At 39.4% G+C, this 17,224-nt stretch overlaps 2 protein-coding genes across 3 annotated transcripts; one reads left to right on the forward strand and one right to left on the reverse strand.

Moving 5' to 3' along the window:
• The first annotated feature begins 702 nt into the window (after positions 1–702).
• LOC116618307 (potassium channel subfamily K member 15) lies at positions 703–3,661 on the forward strand. Of its 2 annotated transcripts, XM_032381832.2 has the most exons (3): positions 703–886; positions 1,894–2,193; positions 2,550–3,661. In XM_032381832.2, the coding sequence occupies exons 2-3, from the start codon at positions 1,902–1,904 to the stop codon at positions 3,170–3,172; spliced, it is 915 nt and encodes a 304-aa protein (XP_032237723.2). In that variant the 5' UTR covers positions 703–886; positions 1,894–1,901; the 3' UTR covers positions 3,173–3,661. The 2 variants fall into 2 exon arrangements, with proteins under 2 accessions (XP_032237723.2, XP_032237722.2); XM_032381831.2 differs by having other exon boundaries at positions 703–2,193.
• Positions 3,587–16,844, reverse strand: LOC116618306 (synaptonemal complex protein 1). The gene is made up of 33 exons (XM_032381830.2): positions 16,536–16,844; positions 16,301–16,422; positions 16,151–16,216; positions 16,009–16,076; positions 15,576–15,649; positions 14,981–15,039; positions 14,440–14,509; positions 14,085–14,158; positions 13,907–14,015; positions 13,573–13,667; positions 12,688–12,872; positions 12,197–12,264; positions 12,059–12,120; positions 11,433–11,549; positions 10,917–11,021; positions 10,450–10,553; positions 10,175–10,217; positions 9,902–9,976; positions 9,679–9,749; positions 9,319–9,400; positions 9,077–9,139; positions 8,887–8,949; positions 8,718–8,780; positions 8,589–8,651; positions 8,437–8,499; positions 8,173–8,283; positions 7,887–8,048; positions 7,719–7,790; positions 7,585–7,641; positions 7,148–7,390; positions 6,833–7,024; positions 6,559–6,654; positions 3,587–3,915 (listed from the first exon to the last, which is right to left on the reverse strand). The coding sequence occupies exons 1-33, from the start codon at positions 16,741–16,743 to the stop codon at positions 3,769–3,771; spliced, it is 3,252 nt and encodes a 1,083-aa protein (XP_032237721.2). The 5' UTR covers positions 16,744–16,844; the 3' UTR covers positions 3,587–3,768.
• Between the last annotated feature and the right edge of the window lie 380 nt (positions 16,845–17,224).

Here is a 17,224-nt window from a genome sequence, read left to right on the forward strand (position 1 = left end):
GGTGCAACACTGATGTTTCCCCTTTTGACCCTATTGCGTTACCATATGGGAACTTAGCACAGGGGGAGGGGGACAAGCAGTATTGATGTTTCTCCTTTTGACCCCATTGCGTGACCATATGGGACCACTTAGCACAGGGGGAGGGGGACAAGCAGTATTGATGTTTCTCCTTTTGACCCCATTGCGTGACCATATGGTACCACTAAGCACAGGGGGAGGGGGACAAACAGTATTGATGTTTCTCCTTTTGACCCCATTGCGTGACCATATGGGACCACTAAGCACAGGGGGAGGGGGACAAACAGTATTGATGTTTCCCCTTTTGACCTCATTGCGTGACCATATGGGACCACTTAGCACAGGGGGAGGGGTAGAGGGGGACAAGCAGTATTGATGTTTCCCCTTTTGACCCCATTGCGTGACCATATGGGACCACTTAGCACAGGGGGAGGGGGACAAGCAGTATTGATGTTTCCCCTTTTGACCCCATTGCGCGACCATATGGGACCACTAAGCACAGGGGGAGGGGGACAAGCAGTATTGATGTTTCCCCTTTTGACCCCATTGCGCGACCATATGGGACCACTAAGCACAGGGGAAGGGGGACAAGCAGTATTGATGTTTCCCCTTTTGACCCCATTGCGCGACCATATGGGACCATGGCAGCCCAGAGAAATACAGAGAAAAGAGGTCTCTGCTAGCAGGGAATCCTTTCCTTGGATTGCTTGTTATTTTTAGACCAAAAATCCATTGATTGCGAATCCTAGACCCGCCCCTACCTTCTCGTAGCTGTTTTTTTAAGAACCTCTGGTTTCCAGGATAATCGAAGAACCGTCAAATCCGCGGCCCAAAAGGGACTTTCAAGGCATATTCTCTTGTATTTTAGGTAATGTCTCATACATTAAATGTATTTTTGGCTGATAAAAGGCTACGCCTTTGCAATTGCTATCGTTTCTCCGTTCTCTTATACATATGATTGCATGCGCACACCCACCACCCAACACTCAATACGGACCTGAAATTGTCATGCCAGAGTAAACCGGTATAAAGTTCCTTTAAGACTCGAGGTTTGGCACGTTTGAACATATTTTTATGTTTAACGAAATCCTTATTTAAGACCCATTTCCCGGCTGACGATAAATGGAAATGGCAGCACTTATCAAAATAGTTTACGGGAACAAATGACTGATTTAGCTCAATAGATATAGCTCTTCAATTTGATCCCGAGACTTCAAATGCTGCACGTGGTGAAACGGGAAAATATTAATAGAAATAAAACGTTCACCTGTTCGATCAAGCCGGTAGAAACTAAATGAGTTATATTTCAGTCAAACTGCAGATTATTTATGAACAATAAGAGCCACAATGAATTGTTGTCCAACAAAACACTTTTTATTGAGCTAAGTTTTTAGTTACTTCTTCATATGTATTCAGCTTTAGATCATTTCCTTAGAATGCTTGTAGCTTTGTTTAATCTGAAACGCGCAAGGTCATAAAAGATTAAAAGTTTGTGGGCCAAATGAAATTTTCTTTAATCAAGAGTCAGTCGTGTAGTAATACATCAAGTAAAAACGAACTTGATGTAAAACAATCAAAATGTAAATACAGACGCTAATTGAGTCCAACGCGACTTCAAAGAGAGCATACGATGCATATAGAACAGGCTTGAGTCAAAAAGGTAAACATAACATATAGCTCACGTTTACTTTTGTTGGCACATAACCTATATGAATTGAGAATACATACATAATGGACTTGCAATTGTAGTGAAATCCTGCTGAGTACCTACTAGCTGTCACAAAATATGCTAGGTTCGATTGTTATCGCTAATTGTAGTTTCTTTTTTAACCCGCTTGTAATTGCTGAATAATAGTCACCTGTTTATTTTTATAGCTTTAGAGATGCATCAGCTAACAAGGACTCTCCTTATCCGAAGTACAGTACTATTTGTGTACAGTTTGCTTAGTGCATGGCTCTTCTATGAACTAGAAAAAGAATCAGTTTCCAGCGCCGTAACAGCTGATCATATGATCGCTGGTATAAAGCGAGAGCTGAAGACGAAGTATAACATTAGTGAAAATGTAACCAGTAGACTTCTACAGACTGTGGTAGAGGCAGAGACCGTAAGAAGGAGATTGGACTGGACATTTGCACGCTCACTTTTCTTCGTCTTTACTTCACTCTCGACCATAGGTAAGACGCTTAAATAATAAAGACGTCCAAAAAGCTTTCAGGGTCCACTTTAAAACATTAGTCTGGGGTGAAGAATTTAGGAATTTGACAAATGTAAGTTTGTACGGCCTATAGATCTATAAAATGCTAAGCTAACTTTCATGGTTTATTACCAGTGATGATCGCTTTTTGTATCATTTCTTGCAAACATGCGGCATATCAGTTTTGTTTTTAATTTCTATGTCAGAATGTAAGATTCTTTTCATCCCAACATTATGAAATATCTTATCGTAGCTCAAATGAACATCTGACAGTATTCAATGCAGGATTTCTTATCAATTTCGGATTGAACCTTGTTATTTATTTTGTTTTGCCAGGTTATGGGAACATTACTCCTAAACGAGCCACATCTCAGATCATCTTCGTCCTGTTTTGCATTTTCGGGCTTCCTGTGATGATGTTGGCACTCAAAACAGCGGGAGACATCATCGCAGCTGGTCTTAAAACGGGCATTATTTTTACCGAAAGGCACGTATTCAACAACACAGAAATCAGCGACAGAGGTCTCAAAATTAAAACTGTCATTTTATCTATGATGGCATCCGTCGCCGCCCTTGGTACAATGGCTTGTGTACAGTCCTATGTGGACGGGTGGACGGTAATTGAGAGTTTCTATGCATGGGGGGTAACCTTCTCTACGATTGGTTTCGGAGACTATGTTCCATATCTAGCCTTTGACAAAACATTCCTTGCCCATCATGATAAATACGCTGCCATTACAACGACAGCTCTCATGGCGGCGACATTGTGCCCTTTTCTGTTCATGCTTTCGTTAGTCTCGTGTACGTTAAGCTCTATTTTAGACGCAGTCGAAGTTTTCAAACCTTTCTCTAGTTTGAAAGAGTCATGTAACTGCATCAGACCCAGGATCACTAGGGACAAGAGTGATATGAGCGATCCTACCCCTGCCAAACCACCCATTTGCGCGGAATCTATGTAAATGCATCCTTCCAACCGATGGATTTTTACCGAAACACCCTCTAAAATGGAATGAAGCAGACCTGCCAACCAATGTATTTGCGCAGAAACCATCCTAATGCAATCAATATACCTGCCAACCAATGGATTTGAACCGAAAACGTGAATGCAATCGTAGACTGAATGACATCAATAAACCTGCCAATCAATGGACAGGCGCAGAAACCATCTGATGAATGCAACCGCAGACCAACCAACTCCAACGCGTCGATTTGCTCAGAGCAACAGTAGACCAACCAACAACTCTAGGGGGAGGGGGGAACTGCCAACAGTAAACCCATCTTGTGCATATAGTTCAAGTTGGAAGAGGAGGTGGAGTATAACGATAGCTTCAATGCAGGCTTTTGCATCTGAAACATTTAATGCTCTAGAAACATATGAAAATATTTGTTTTTATTGCGGCATGTTTCGAGCACGCCGTGATAAGTAATATTAAAAATTGAATATCGCATTTGATTGAAATCAAAACTTAAATTAATTTAAATCAAATCAAAACTTAAATTTTACTTGCTCAGCAATCAAAATGTGATTCAGTATCAAAGTTGTGTGTAATAGCCTTTAAAACGCCTCACCATCACTACCAAAACCGAAAAGTGCGTCTGAATCAAACCAGTTAAGATCGCTCCCCATTTTCTTCTTGGGTGCAGTTGGTTTGAATGGGCTCTTTTTCTTTCCAGCAGCACTAGTAGCTTGCGTCGATTTTGCCTGGGGCACCACAAAAACAACAAGTTATATTCATCATATAGCAGTCAACGCAAAATATTTTGATAAAATAACTTGAAAAGGCGATAGAAGGTAGGGGACTCCAATAAAAACAGACGGGGATGATCTTCGGCAGAATCAATTTTAACCCTAAGAGATAACAATTTGAATGTGGTCAACACAAATTATTATCTCTAAAAGATAGCACTAAAAGATAGGAAAAATTGCTGTTGAAGCAATTTTTAGCTCTAGACACTAGAAATAAACACAACTTCAGTTTACCGAGACGTCACAATCGAACACATCTCTTTTTTATATACTTTTCCGATTGCACTCGATCTTTTACATTCGCACTATTGTCAGTCACGGCTACCTCCTTCCCCTTGTTAAACAGTTTCTAGCAGACTAGGCAAGATTGGCAGCTATGCCCATTAGAGCTATTGTCGGTCACGGCTACCTCCTTCCCCTTGTTAAACAGTTTCTAGCAGACTGGGTATTAGTAGAGAATGCACCGAATTAGCCTTGGATGTGCGTCTGTTGTTTGTCTGTTTACCTGTTTGACTATCTGGTTGTTTGTCAGTATACCTGTTTTCCCGTCTGATTGTTTGTCAGTATACCTGTTTGTCAGTGTAATTGTTTGTCTGCATACCTGTTTGACCGCCTGGTTGTTTGTCTGCATTCCTGTTTGACTATCTGGTTGTTTGTCAGTATACCTGTTTGTCAGTGTAATTGTTTGTCTGCATACCTGTTTGACCGCCTGGTTGTTCGTCTGCATTCCTGTTTGTCATTCTGCCTGACTGTCCTTTTTGTCTGTCTGTTTGACTGTCTTGCCTGTTTATCTGTCAAAATACCTGTCTGTCTATATACCTGTTTTTCGTCTAACTTTATGTTTGTATCTTGTTTGGCTGTCTATCCGCCCGCCCGTCCCGCTTTCTGTGTAACCTGTTTCCTTGTATGTCAGTCTTTCCATCCGCCCGTTTTTCGTCCTGTTTCATTGTTATTGCGCACACGTCTTGACTCTGCCCAGGTACTAAAGTCAAGCCGCTACAACTTGTCCCGACAGACAGAGGGCTTCGTCGTGAACCTGGTCTCAAATGACGCTAAACGGATGGAGAAGTTGGTGTTTTACCTCATGAATTTTTCTCAAGTCTTGTATGAAACTCTCTTTGCTGTTCCAATCATTGTCCTCCGTGTCGACTGGTAGGGATTAGCATGTTTCACTCTGTTCACTCTGATGATAATTCTAATTTATTTCCTATCCGGAGTGTTCTCGAGATATCGAAAAGAGCAGTTCAAGTTCACAGACAAGAGACTAACTGCAATGAATGAGATAATCTCAGGGAGTCTGGACGACACTGGAAAATGTACAAATGACTAAATGTCTCAAACGTCTTCCTGGTAAACTGGAGTACCGTCTGGGTTAGTCTGGCAGTGGGTTTAGTGTCCGAGAAAAGACAGCTGCTGTGTCTTGCAGGCGCATTTCTTCATAGGTCTTAGCTATTAGTACTTGACAAGGCCACAGTCAACGTGGATTACCGGACTGACCGGTTAGTGCAACAGGTTATACGGGATAAGTTTGCTGACGTCACTGTGCTGACCATCGCGCATCCAGTCAATACTATTAGGGACTATGACAAGGTGGTTGTCATGGATGCTGGTCGCGTGGTTGAGTACGGTGAGCCCGAGATACTTGCCAGGAAAAATGAAGGTTTCTTTGTACATCTGATAAAATGATAAAAAGGAAGCCTCAAGCCTATTAAAGCAAGATCTGACGTCTTGACAAAGGAGCACGAGTTCTCACTAAACGTGAGACCGATGAGCCGATTGACAGCGTTGGAAATGTTATGCTCCGAATACCTTTCGCATGAATAAAGTGCTCAAACTCTTCCAGAGCGTCGTAAACCAGCCAAAATCACCGCGATCTTGGGAGAAGACCATCGCATCTCGAATGGCAATAGCGACTCCTGATGGTTGTTGCACTAACCAGTTCGATGTGTAACTTTTCTTCCCTGGCCCATCTCATCTTTCCTGGAGAAACCCTCTCTTTTATGGAATTGGAATAAAAGGTTGCTAAAAGTAGACAATGACAACGTTCTTAAGACGATGTAGTCCGCCACAAAACTGTTTCGACGAAAAACGTTTCACCGACGTTTTTTTTTTTCAATAGAATAGTGTATTCTGCCATAAACATTGCACCTAATTTTTTAATAGAATGGTGTATTCCGCCGCAGAACTTACAATACCATTACGTAATCAGAGGTTATCTTTGCCAACACAAGATTAGTATTCCTCCGCAAATTAGGGGCTAACTCGGTTACACTAAACTACTATCCCTTAGCAAATGCAAACATACTGAGCAAAATAGACACTCATTCTAGATTTGACCCCACTTGTTAAGCAGTTGCTGTCACACGAGGCAAGAGTGGCAAAAATGCAATAAATGCACACCCCCCTCCCCTCATGAATCTCATGGATATCGAATAGAGGCTGTTTCATAATATATAATGAGTTGCTATTGATTTGAAATAGGGAATACCTCCAAACAAATACTGAAGGGAACACTTGTCTACAGTTTCATGTAAAGCTCTTTTACTAACCACTACCGCCATAATTATTCGAGCAATGCAAGCGATAATACGCTCTTACCGGTGATTTCTCATACAAAGAGTCTTCAGTATCAATGTCTGGAAACAGCTCCTTGAATTTTGATAACTCTTCGGATTCTTCTTCTTGTACTTTTAACTACATACGAAATATTTCATTAATAAGTACTACAATACAGTCGTTACTGTTGTTATGATGGTAAGAACTAGTTTAATTGCTGTTCCTTCTAGTTCTGATGTTGCTGCCGCCGATGTTTTGGCAAAAAAATGCCTAGTAGAGTCATAGTTGTTGTTTTCATTAGGCCCCACGCCTTTACCTTTTTCTGTTTTTGCTTTGTAAGCGGCTTGCCTCTGGGTACTGGTTTCAGGGACAGTGGCTTGGAGTTGACCTGTGGTCTTGCGGAAGGTGATGGCTGGCTCTTCCAGGAGGGTGGTTTGGGGGACTGTCGGACATTTGGCTTGACCACCGCACGAGTAGGTGTATTCTTTGTTATGTTCTCTTTACCAGCCTGTGCAACAAAGCCAAAACCTTTATCACATCCCCAACATTTGAGAGGAAAAAAAATTGTGCCAGGTTTAGGTACCGCCATAACATGACGGTTTCTGTGCCTTACTAAACTTTTCAGGTTTACCTTATCTTTACTTTTGACGACCGTCTCCTCGTCATCCGAAGACGACGTTGATGACACGGCATCATCTGAGCCTGCGAACACAACACGGCGTTTCTTCGGGTTTCCTGTGTGCTGCTTCAGGATACCTTTGACTGCAGGTGATGTGAGGGTGTGGGGCGTCAGGACTACTTGCGCCAGCGGTGTACGCGGGGTACGTGTGGTATTACGCCGCACAGACGGTTCTGGAGTCTTTGGAACCTGGTGCTAAACATAGACAATCGTCGCATAAGCTGAATGTACAATTCTGTCAAGAGTTTAATATTATAAATTTGACAGAGTTATATTATACCACAACCAATATTCTATCGATTACGTGTATTTATAACAAAATTTCTGTGGCGAATACCACAAAGAGTGCCCCAAAATCCAAACGCAATAATTTTAATTGGCTGCCTTACCTCTGAGGGTGCTGGTTTGATTTCACTTTCCTCGACATCACGTACTAATTCAGCTTTCTATGAACATACAAACATAAATTACATGCGATATTAGCATAGTACATGTTTGGTGAATTCTAAAGTTTACCCAATACCTTTCCTTTGAGTTGTTTTTCCAAATCCAAAATAGTCTTTGCTTTGATTTCCAAATCATTAGAGGTTTGCCTCTGTTGAGGAGATGATGTCAAAGATTCAACTTGATATAGTTATAGAAGCACCCTCTCTCTTCTCACACAAGAATAAATTGACATTTCTTTTCGTACCTGTTTTTCAGTGGCAGCGTCTAGCTCTTTCTGCAGTGCCACAATGGTTTCCTTCATTTCTTTCATCTTTGCTTCTTCTTGGTGGTGTGATTCCTCAGTCAGTTTCTGACGCATTGTTTCTAGGGTTCGGTCTTTTTGAGCCACTATCTTTTCATTCTCCACCTGGATTGGAAACAAACGTTTTAAAGAGTGTGCTTGTTAATGCACGGAAGGAAATACAGGGCGATTTCATTTCAGCCCTTATTGTTCTGAATTTGGTGTCATATCAAAACATTATATTTAAGACCTTATATTTCTGCAAAGTGTCACACAGTTCTGCCATCTGGTGCTCAAAAGTCTTCTGCGCTTCGTCCTTGTCTTCTACAGCACGTTTTGTTTCTTGTCTCAACTTTTCTAACTAAAAAGAAAAAAAAGAATTATGCATATTTATATTTTCATCCTGGGGAGACAGTGTCACGGGGAAATCGTTCATCTTGTATCTAGAGGGAGGGGTAGTGTTGATATCCAAGGAGGCTTTATTTTTTTTACAATAATAGCTGAAATTATATACCTCTTCCTTTAACTTGGTTGCTTCCGCCTCTTTGCCTTCGAGATCGTACTCCATTTTGTCTAGCTGCAATGAAAAGAAAACGAAAACGGAAAGTGTTAAAATAAAATACAAACCTCTAGTGATGCTCGTGGATGCAATCTTATAAAACCCACCCTTTCAGACAAATCCTCCATTGTTTGGTCTTTTTCCTTTAACGTATTTTGCATAGTTTCCAGCTGAGAAAAAACACAAGGTTAGTTAGCAAAAGGGTTAAAACACCGATGTACTTTTTTAAGCTGTACCTCAGTCTCTTTCTTGCTGAGCTGTTTTTCCTGCGCATTAACTTTTCCTTTCAAAGACTTGTTCTGAAAAAAAAAATAAAAAAATAAATAAAATAAAAACAACACGGTAGGAAGTAAGGTGAACACCAAAAAGAGAAAATTTGAGATCTGTACCTCATGCTAGACTAACCTCATGTTGGAGATCCTTGACTTGCTTTGTCTTGGCGGTCAGCTGGGTCTGTAAGCCCTTATTCTGCCACCAGAGTTTGATAATCATTAATATTACGATCTTTAAATATTTATATATTACGAGGAATTGAACCCCAACCCCCTTGATCTCCTAGAATAGCACATCAGAAAATCGCCACTTTTCTACAAACCTTGCTATCTAAGGATGTCGCTTGCTTTGTTTTCTGATCTAGTTCTTTCTTCAAGCTTTTTAGCTGAAAAGAAAATCAGATTATCATAAAAAATTCACCCTAGAAAAATAGAAATAAAATGAAATATCTCTATCTCCCTCTACCTTCGTCTTCTCTCCAATACTCTCGTCTCACACCTTCTTTGATAAGTCGTATTACAGTTTTACGATATATTGGATTGGTAATTTGGCATTTTATCTTACGCTGGTCTCTCCTTGCTCGATTGACGACGCTGCCATGTTACTCTGCTCCTCCAGATTCTTCTCTAAATCCTCGCTTTTCTCTCTATGTCCGGGAAAAGGAGAAAAACTATTATTTTATACCGAAAAACACAAGCTCAAAATGGATTTGAAACCATGTTTGACAAACTGCGAGCATCATTTTCAATCAGCGACAAAGTCCCGAAAAATTGGTAACTAAGAGCCTGCGTACTATACTGCTACTAGGGGTCACACCCATTGAGCGTCCACGGACGGTTAGTGTTGGCTTCTGCCGCAAAAAAAAAAGTTAGGTAAATCTTCCCCGCGCATGTGCCACGATTGTTCTTTACAAGATTGACTTACTTCAGTTCCTTGTGCTCTTTCTTTAAAGCTTCTAATTCACCTTGCTGGTGTTGCCTCTGCTCTTCGGCGTCCTGCAACATTAGTTGACATACCCCGTTAGCGCAGTTTGTATTAGAATGTCAGGAACAAGTTTCCACAAGATATACAGATAATGTAATAAAGGTAAGCTGTAAGGCAATCAAGATTTATCAAATCCCTAAAGCAGTTTAAACACATGGTATACCTTTAGCAATGAAGCAAGTTCGTCAGATTTCGTCTCAAGTTCATCTATTTTGTCACGATTCTCCTCTTCCGAACGCTACAACAATAGAGTATAACAACTCCACTTGGATATTTAAAAATGAAATAACGTCATAACGAAATGATAGAATACATCTCATTTGAAAGACTAGGTCTGTAGATAGGATTTTGAATTTGGAAAACACAAATGTATAAGAATATTAACCTTTTTGGGTTTAATGAAAGAGTTGGCACCACAATGTGCTTGAACACCTACCCTGGATATGTCTAGCGTGCTTCTCAGGTCTTGAGCTGCATCTCTGGGACGAAAGGAAGGATAAAATTACTGCGGTTTTCAACTCTTTGTCAAGAAAATTTCAACTGCTCATCCGGTTCCTGGCTTCACTCACTAGGCTAAAGGATTTTACATTTTGGTGCTTTTGACTGTTCATCATTTCAGAAGGCAATTTGAAGTAAGAAATCGTCGATAGTTCGAAAAATTGCTTATTACAGAACTTGCTATTGCTATTTTGATTTTGGAATTTTACTCACCTTTCGTGTTTCAATTGTGCTTTCAATTCCTCTAGATTCTTAGAGAGTTTTTCATCGCGCTCTGTGACATCAGCAAGTTTATTCACTAGATGGTTTATTTTCTTCTGATTGTCGAATACAAACATAAATTTTAGTTCATTATATCATTCTAACAAGAGGCTAAAACTGCAAAATACTGCTTGAAGTACGGTAAAAATACGAGGGAAAGTCGCGCAAAACAAGGTTTTTTTAAGTGACAATATATAGTTTGATCACAAATCATGGTAAAACGAGAGACTTGTAGAGAATTAAAAAAAAAACACGAGAATTTTTGCTTCTTTTACTTGAGTGACAAGCTCGTTTCGCCTTTTTTCCAGCTTGTCTATCAGACATCAAACAAACACCTGCATATGATGATAATGATGATGACATGATGGTGATTAGAACTAACTGTATACATACAAGACTACCTTTGTTATCAGCGTTACCTCTTTCTCTTTACAGCTTGAGGTGGTTTGCTGCTCTTTTTCTTTAAGAGTGGCCAGCTCGTCTCTCGTTTTTTCCAACTTGTCTGTCAGGCATTGAACTAACACCTGAAAATACAGAATGCACAACTTTTTATGTACCCTTAGACGGACACCTTACGGACATGGCAGGATATCTCAGCTATAAATTTATTGTTTGCATATGGAGGTCAAACTTCACCGCCAGCCAGACCTTTCGATTTTCCGAGATCGGCTATCTACGCCCTTAACCAGCTGTTAGAATTCATGTGACGTAAAATGACGTTTAAACAAACCAGCAATAGACGTTTCTCTGTTAATAAAGACTGCAAAACAAATGTCTGTTTTAAAGGGATTTATGAAATATTGCTTTTTATTTATTAACACTATCTATCAGAGATGAGAATTATCCTGGTTTGAAACGTTGACTAAACTCGTAAACGTGAGAGTTTTTCCCCTTAATTTTCCTGAATATAAAAGAATTATTCTCAAAACCCAGACCTGCAGCTCATCTCGCTTCTTCTCCATTTCATGTATCTTATGCTGCTTTGCCTTACTGTCAGCTTTCGCAGATGTCAGTTCTTCGCATGTTGTCTTCAGTTCGTCCTTGAAAAGCCCCTGAGAAGAGTGGAGCACAGTAACACCAAATTACAGACTTTTCGGTTTTTAAGGAATTCTAAATTAACATAAGGAGTGTTAATTACCTGTGGCGGGGGGGGGGGGGGGGGGGGGGTTAAAGGGTTTTTTTTTTTTCGATTCTTCTGTATTAAAATTCGACCCACCGCTATTCCTTAGGGGGTGTTTAACGTTTTTTTCGAAATCTGCTATCTCTTGGGGTACAAAATTCGGCTGCTAATCCTAAGGAGGTGTGAGGATTATTCAGTTCTTCTTCAGGGGGTATTTAACAGTCTTTTTCTTATCCTGGAAAAATTTCTTCTACCACGCGCAATTTGCTATCTCTTAGGGGTAAGAATTTCTGTTGACCACACCCAAAGTGCTATCCCTGAGGGTTAAAATTGATTTTGCCGGCGAAGATCCCCGTCTGTTTTTATCGGCTGTTGCTGTTATTATTGATAATATTGTTTGTTAATTTCGTTTCTTAACGCTATACATGAAGCAGTTCTTACCAAGTCTTTGAGAGCTTGTTGTAGAGCTGCTTCCACCTCTTCTTTATTCTTTTTCATAGACTCTAATTTATAGAAGAATAAAGAAGGGATTACTTTAAATGCTTCGAGTCCTGTTATTATAGCACTGTGTGTTATTACCAAAATCTTCTTGTAGCTTGTTCTTGTCACCAAGCGTGAAATCATATTTTTCCATTAACTCATTCAATCTGAAAAAAAAAAAATGGAAACGACGCATGCTCCATCGTTCCCCTGCTCAAGATTCGAGAATACTAAAATTGCTCAAGGTGCTCCCTCATATAAGCACTTAACCCCTATTCTCCGAGGAAAAAAATGAATAAGAGCAAGCGCCTCAGTTGAAAGTCTTGTTCTTGACTTTGATTTTAATGGCGACTGTACGTTAGAATATGAGTAACGAAAACTGACTTATCGACACAGCCTGTTTTCATTGAAGGCTTGGTTTGTAATGGTTCTGGGAAAATTCTAAATCATTTCACGTTGAACTATCTAGATATAAAAAAAGTGTTTAAAAAAAGCGGCTTCTCGCCTGGGACATTTAAAATAAATAAGCGCCATCATTCGGCCTTGGTTATTTAAATGATTGCAATTCTATTATAAAAGTTGATTTTTACTTTTGCTCCGTTTCTGCTGCTTCCTTCTCTAGGGCTTGTATTCGTTGTTCCAGCTCTGCAGTGTTTGTATTGTACATCTCTTCCATCTCTGCCAGTGCCTTTTGTTGCGTCAGGGATAAGTTCTCGAGCTCTGCGGCTTGTCCTTTGTAATGTTCAAGCTCTTTGTCAACCCCTTCTTTTGCAGTCTACCAACAAGGCAAAATACGTGTAATTCGCACTGTGTGATTTAGAAAATTGGTCATATACAGCCAAGGAAAGGTGATATATGTAACTAAATCCACCACCCCCGAGTTATTTTTTCCCTGCTAAAGCACACCCTCTCAGCAAACCTTGTTATCTCTTGAGCAGTTTTCAACAATGAAAACTTGCCCAATTTGAATCCATAGATATTCTTCTTAAAATAAGTTATACCAAAAGAAGAAATAGTGCAATTATTAACACCGCATTGTCACCGGTTTACTTTCGGAGGGCCCATGGAAACCTCGACCGTTAAGAATCGGCCATATTAAATTTTCAGTCATATCCTCAAAGAATTCTTAGACACACTGCTTTCACAATTCTGAATATTTTACGCGTTTTCCGTTAAAAATCATCAGAAATCGTTACGGAAGTAAACTGGTGACAATGCGGCTGTATAAGTGGGTGAAAAAGAACACCCCCCCCCCCCCCCCCAGTACACACACACATATTACACATCATTTAACTATTAAGAATGCATTATACAGTAGCGACCACCGCAGACGAAGGACATAAAACGCTTTTTTTTTGCTGCAATCTTCCACGCAAGCTTTTATGAAACCTCCAAGCGCAGGCTTTTGAAACCTTCAAGCGGCGTTTAACACAAAAACCCTCTACTTCCCGTTGCAGTCAGTCGTCCGGGAATACCTTGCCACGCTTCAGCATCTCTTCCGTGTTCTCCAAAGATACTTGCAAAGACGTACAGCTACTCTCCAACTTCTGAAGTCGATCCACCAGGATTTCTAGATGATCCAAAAGCAATTTGTGTTGGTTTTTATGACCATTCTTTTGGTAATTGCATTGACGGTTTTATTTGATTATAACGTTTTCCCATGGCTACAGCGGTTGACTTTGGGGTGTTCCTTGGCTCATTATTTTGTTGCGTTTCATTTTCGATGATAGAGTATTTCACAGATGCGATTTTCCTACCATTAGATAATTACGGAGCCCGGGAAGTACGTAGGTACTTAGTGTCTTTTACCTTTATCGTGTGCCATCTCAGCTATCTCACTCTCCTTTTTGGTTAAATCTATTTTCAGTGCAGTTATTTTCTCGTTGATATCTTCGTTTTCCCTCGTTAGAACTCTTATCTAAAATACAGAATAAGACAATAAAAATTAAGTAGGCAAACTGATTATCACCCTTTCACCAAAACTAACCTTTTCGTCTGCATTAACTAGTTTCTGTTCAAAGTTGCACATTTTCTCTCCATGCACTGTCTTTTCTGCGTTATCTGAAAAAAAATTCAAAACAACAGAATACCATCACCAATATTATATATCCCTCCAATTACCATTGCAAAGTAAGGTTGTAAGGTTGAGAAACAAAACAGAAAGAAACAGAATTTTGCACCCTGTTTTATAAAATATATGTTTGTGCACCCCACCCTTCCTGCCCTTCTGGCTACGCTACTTTGGTAGATCTTAAGCAGAAACTGTTCAAATTAGTTCAAATAATTCAGTAATCTGAAAATTGCCAACATTGTCTAGCTTACATTTCAACAATCATACTTACATCGCAGCTTCATGTCTTCATATTTTTTGGTATGTTCAATTTGCAGTTCTTGAAATTTCACAACCATTTCCTAGTAAATATTGAATTCATTTAAGTTGTTGTATTTTTGCAGTAATAAATCAGCAAAAATTATTTGCCATGGGACTCTCCAGAAAATTAGACAGGGTTGGTTGTCACATCTTTTAGGGTTTAAAATTTTGAACAACTGCCATCCCTTAGGGGGTGTAGGGGGTCTGATTTTGCCATCTCTTAGGGTATAAAACTATTGCTATTAAGGGGATTTTTAACGTTTTTTTTTCCCGAATTTGTTATCTCTTAGAGTAAAATATTCGACCAAGTGTGTTTAATGTTTTTTTCACGATTCTGCCATCTCTTAAGGTTAGAATATACTTTGACTACAACCAATTAGATATCTCTTAGGGGTAAGAATTTCTATTTGACCATAACGTCCCTTAGGATTAAAGGGTTCAAAATCAATATTGCTGACAATCACCACTGTCTTTTTTAATCGGTACCCCCCAGGGGTCACAGATCCTGTTACCTGATATTGCTCAATTCTCTGCTTCTCTACAAATCGTAACTCATCACGGTCTTCCTCCCCTATAAAAATCACAAATAAAGGTATTAGGCCTTTGATTGATTTTTTTATTATTTTTTTTTTTTGCAGTAGCCACATTTTTTGATGGAATTACATATTTTAATGTACGTAGGCTCACATGGTGATTCAAGATCATCATACTCAGAGAGAGGGAGAAAAAGAGTACTGTGCTTAGCTTGTTTACTGACCACCTTCAAATGCAGATTATTCATTCTCAAGTTACAAGGGACTTCGGTAAAGGCTCAAGACTGTGATTAATAGAAAGACTGGGCCATAAGCAGGCTTTGAAAAAAAGTGGGTGGGGGAGGAGAGTGGCCAAAGTAAAGTTATACTATGTAAGTTCATCTTTTGGCTTATAGGGGTGGTGTCTGACATGGCCAAAATCACAAACAAAGTTTTTAAAACAATAATTCTGGACTATTTCCAGAATTTTTTATTACTGGTGACAAACTGCAAGCTCTTTGAAATTTTCCAATAGCTAAAACAAAACACTGAAACTATTTTTCTGTTTAAGCAAAAGCATATAGCTACTGCTTACCTCTTAAAACATTGGCTTCCACACTAGCAACATGGTCTTTTAGTGCATTACACATATCTCGAGTTGCCACAATTCTATAGGGAAAAATTCCAGTTTTGTTAAACTGTGGAAACTATGGCAGCCGATGTCTACTTAATATTGATTGACGCAAGTTTAACCCCAAATAGGGAATTCCGTTATTTTTCTAGAATCCAACTTTGCTACCTTTTAGTGAATCAATTAAGATTTGGACTACATCTAGCTTGAGCCATTCTTAATAGTTAGCAGACCTATTAAAATAAATAATGGGTAATTTTTACAACCTTATGGATAGGATGAGCTAATGTGACTCCAAAGGTAATATGCTAGTAATCAACAGAGTTTTAAGCCTTATCGAGAGTCTATATGGAAAAGCCAAGAATCCGTCTAAATTCAACCAGTGTTCAGTAGTTACTTGTGTTCAACTTCTTCACGTTGAGCAAGTTCAGTTTGGAGTTTGGCGCTAAGATTTTCATTCTGCAACTGAAATGACGATAATTTGTTATAAATCCTTAATTTTGAACATTGTATATTTTTATTTAAAAAAATAAGCTTACCTGCAAATCAAGAATGGACTTTTTCTGTGCTTCAATTTTCACCGCAGCATCTTGAAGGTGTTTCTCCTGAAATTAAAAATCGATGTAAGTTAGAAAATGTTGATTATTATGTTTTTTATCACAAAAAAGGATTTGTTCGTGCATGCACACCTTTTCTTTAATTTCAAGCTCTGTCGACGTTTTCCATTTGCGAATCTTTTCTGCTTCTTCGTGGAGTTTTGAATGAAGAGACTGTAGTCGTTCCGGTGCTTGCTGTTTCTCTTTCTCTATTTCTGTGATGGGAAAATGGGAACAAATAATAATTACTTACTTAAAAGTACTTAACTTCTACTTAATGGAGCTCAAAACCAGTGTAAACCCTTTCACTATTAGCAATTTAACTTACCTCTTTCTCTTTGTCTGATCGGAGTTGCCTGCCGGAAAATACTATTTCCTTGCTGCTGTTGTTGTTGATTTGATCGAGAGTTGAAATGTTGCGGGCTTTGAGCTGCTCTGTTTGCATTAAAATTCAAAAAGGTCGTAGTTGGTGTTGTACTTGAGGTTTTGAAAAAGTGTTGCTGGTTATGTTGCTTCACTTGCAGTTGACTTTGCATCTTGTTTCCGCTTGTATAGCAGATAATCAAGTCATTGTTTTGGAAAGTCGCTGTTTTGTCCGTAACTTTTTTTTTGTTGGCAAAAAAATATATATATTTACGCGCGCGGCATTTGGTTTTGGCGCCAAAACTGCGACTCGTCCCAATCGGCCTCCATCAAAGCACAGGCATCCCAAGTTATGTTTTTTTTTAATTATCAGATCGTCGCGGGCAGGATGAATATCCTAGTCATACATAGAATACACAAGTTTTCTAAGGCCGTGTCTTTTTATCAAATAAAACGTAAGTAACTTAACCCCACCACACTCTCAATAGATAGTCGACAACGCTTGAAACTATCAACTTCAAAATCAAAATAAAGAAATCTCAGAATAACTGCGAGGGATAGTTTCCATCTTCTTTCATCTTTTGTGCAATTGATAATAAGAGAAAATATAATAATTCAGGCCCGTACCCAGGGGGGGGGGGGGGGCGCACCCAC

This window comes from Nematostella vectensis, chromosome 15, assembly GCF_932526225.1.
Source record: "Nematostella vectensis chromosome 15, jaNemVect1.1, whole genome shotgun sequence".
In the NCBI taxonomy this organism is placed as follows: Eukaryota; Metazoa; Cnidaria; class Anthozoa; order Actiniaria; family Edwardsiidae; genus Nematostella; species Nematostella vectensis.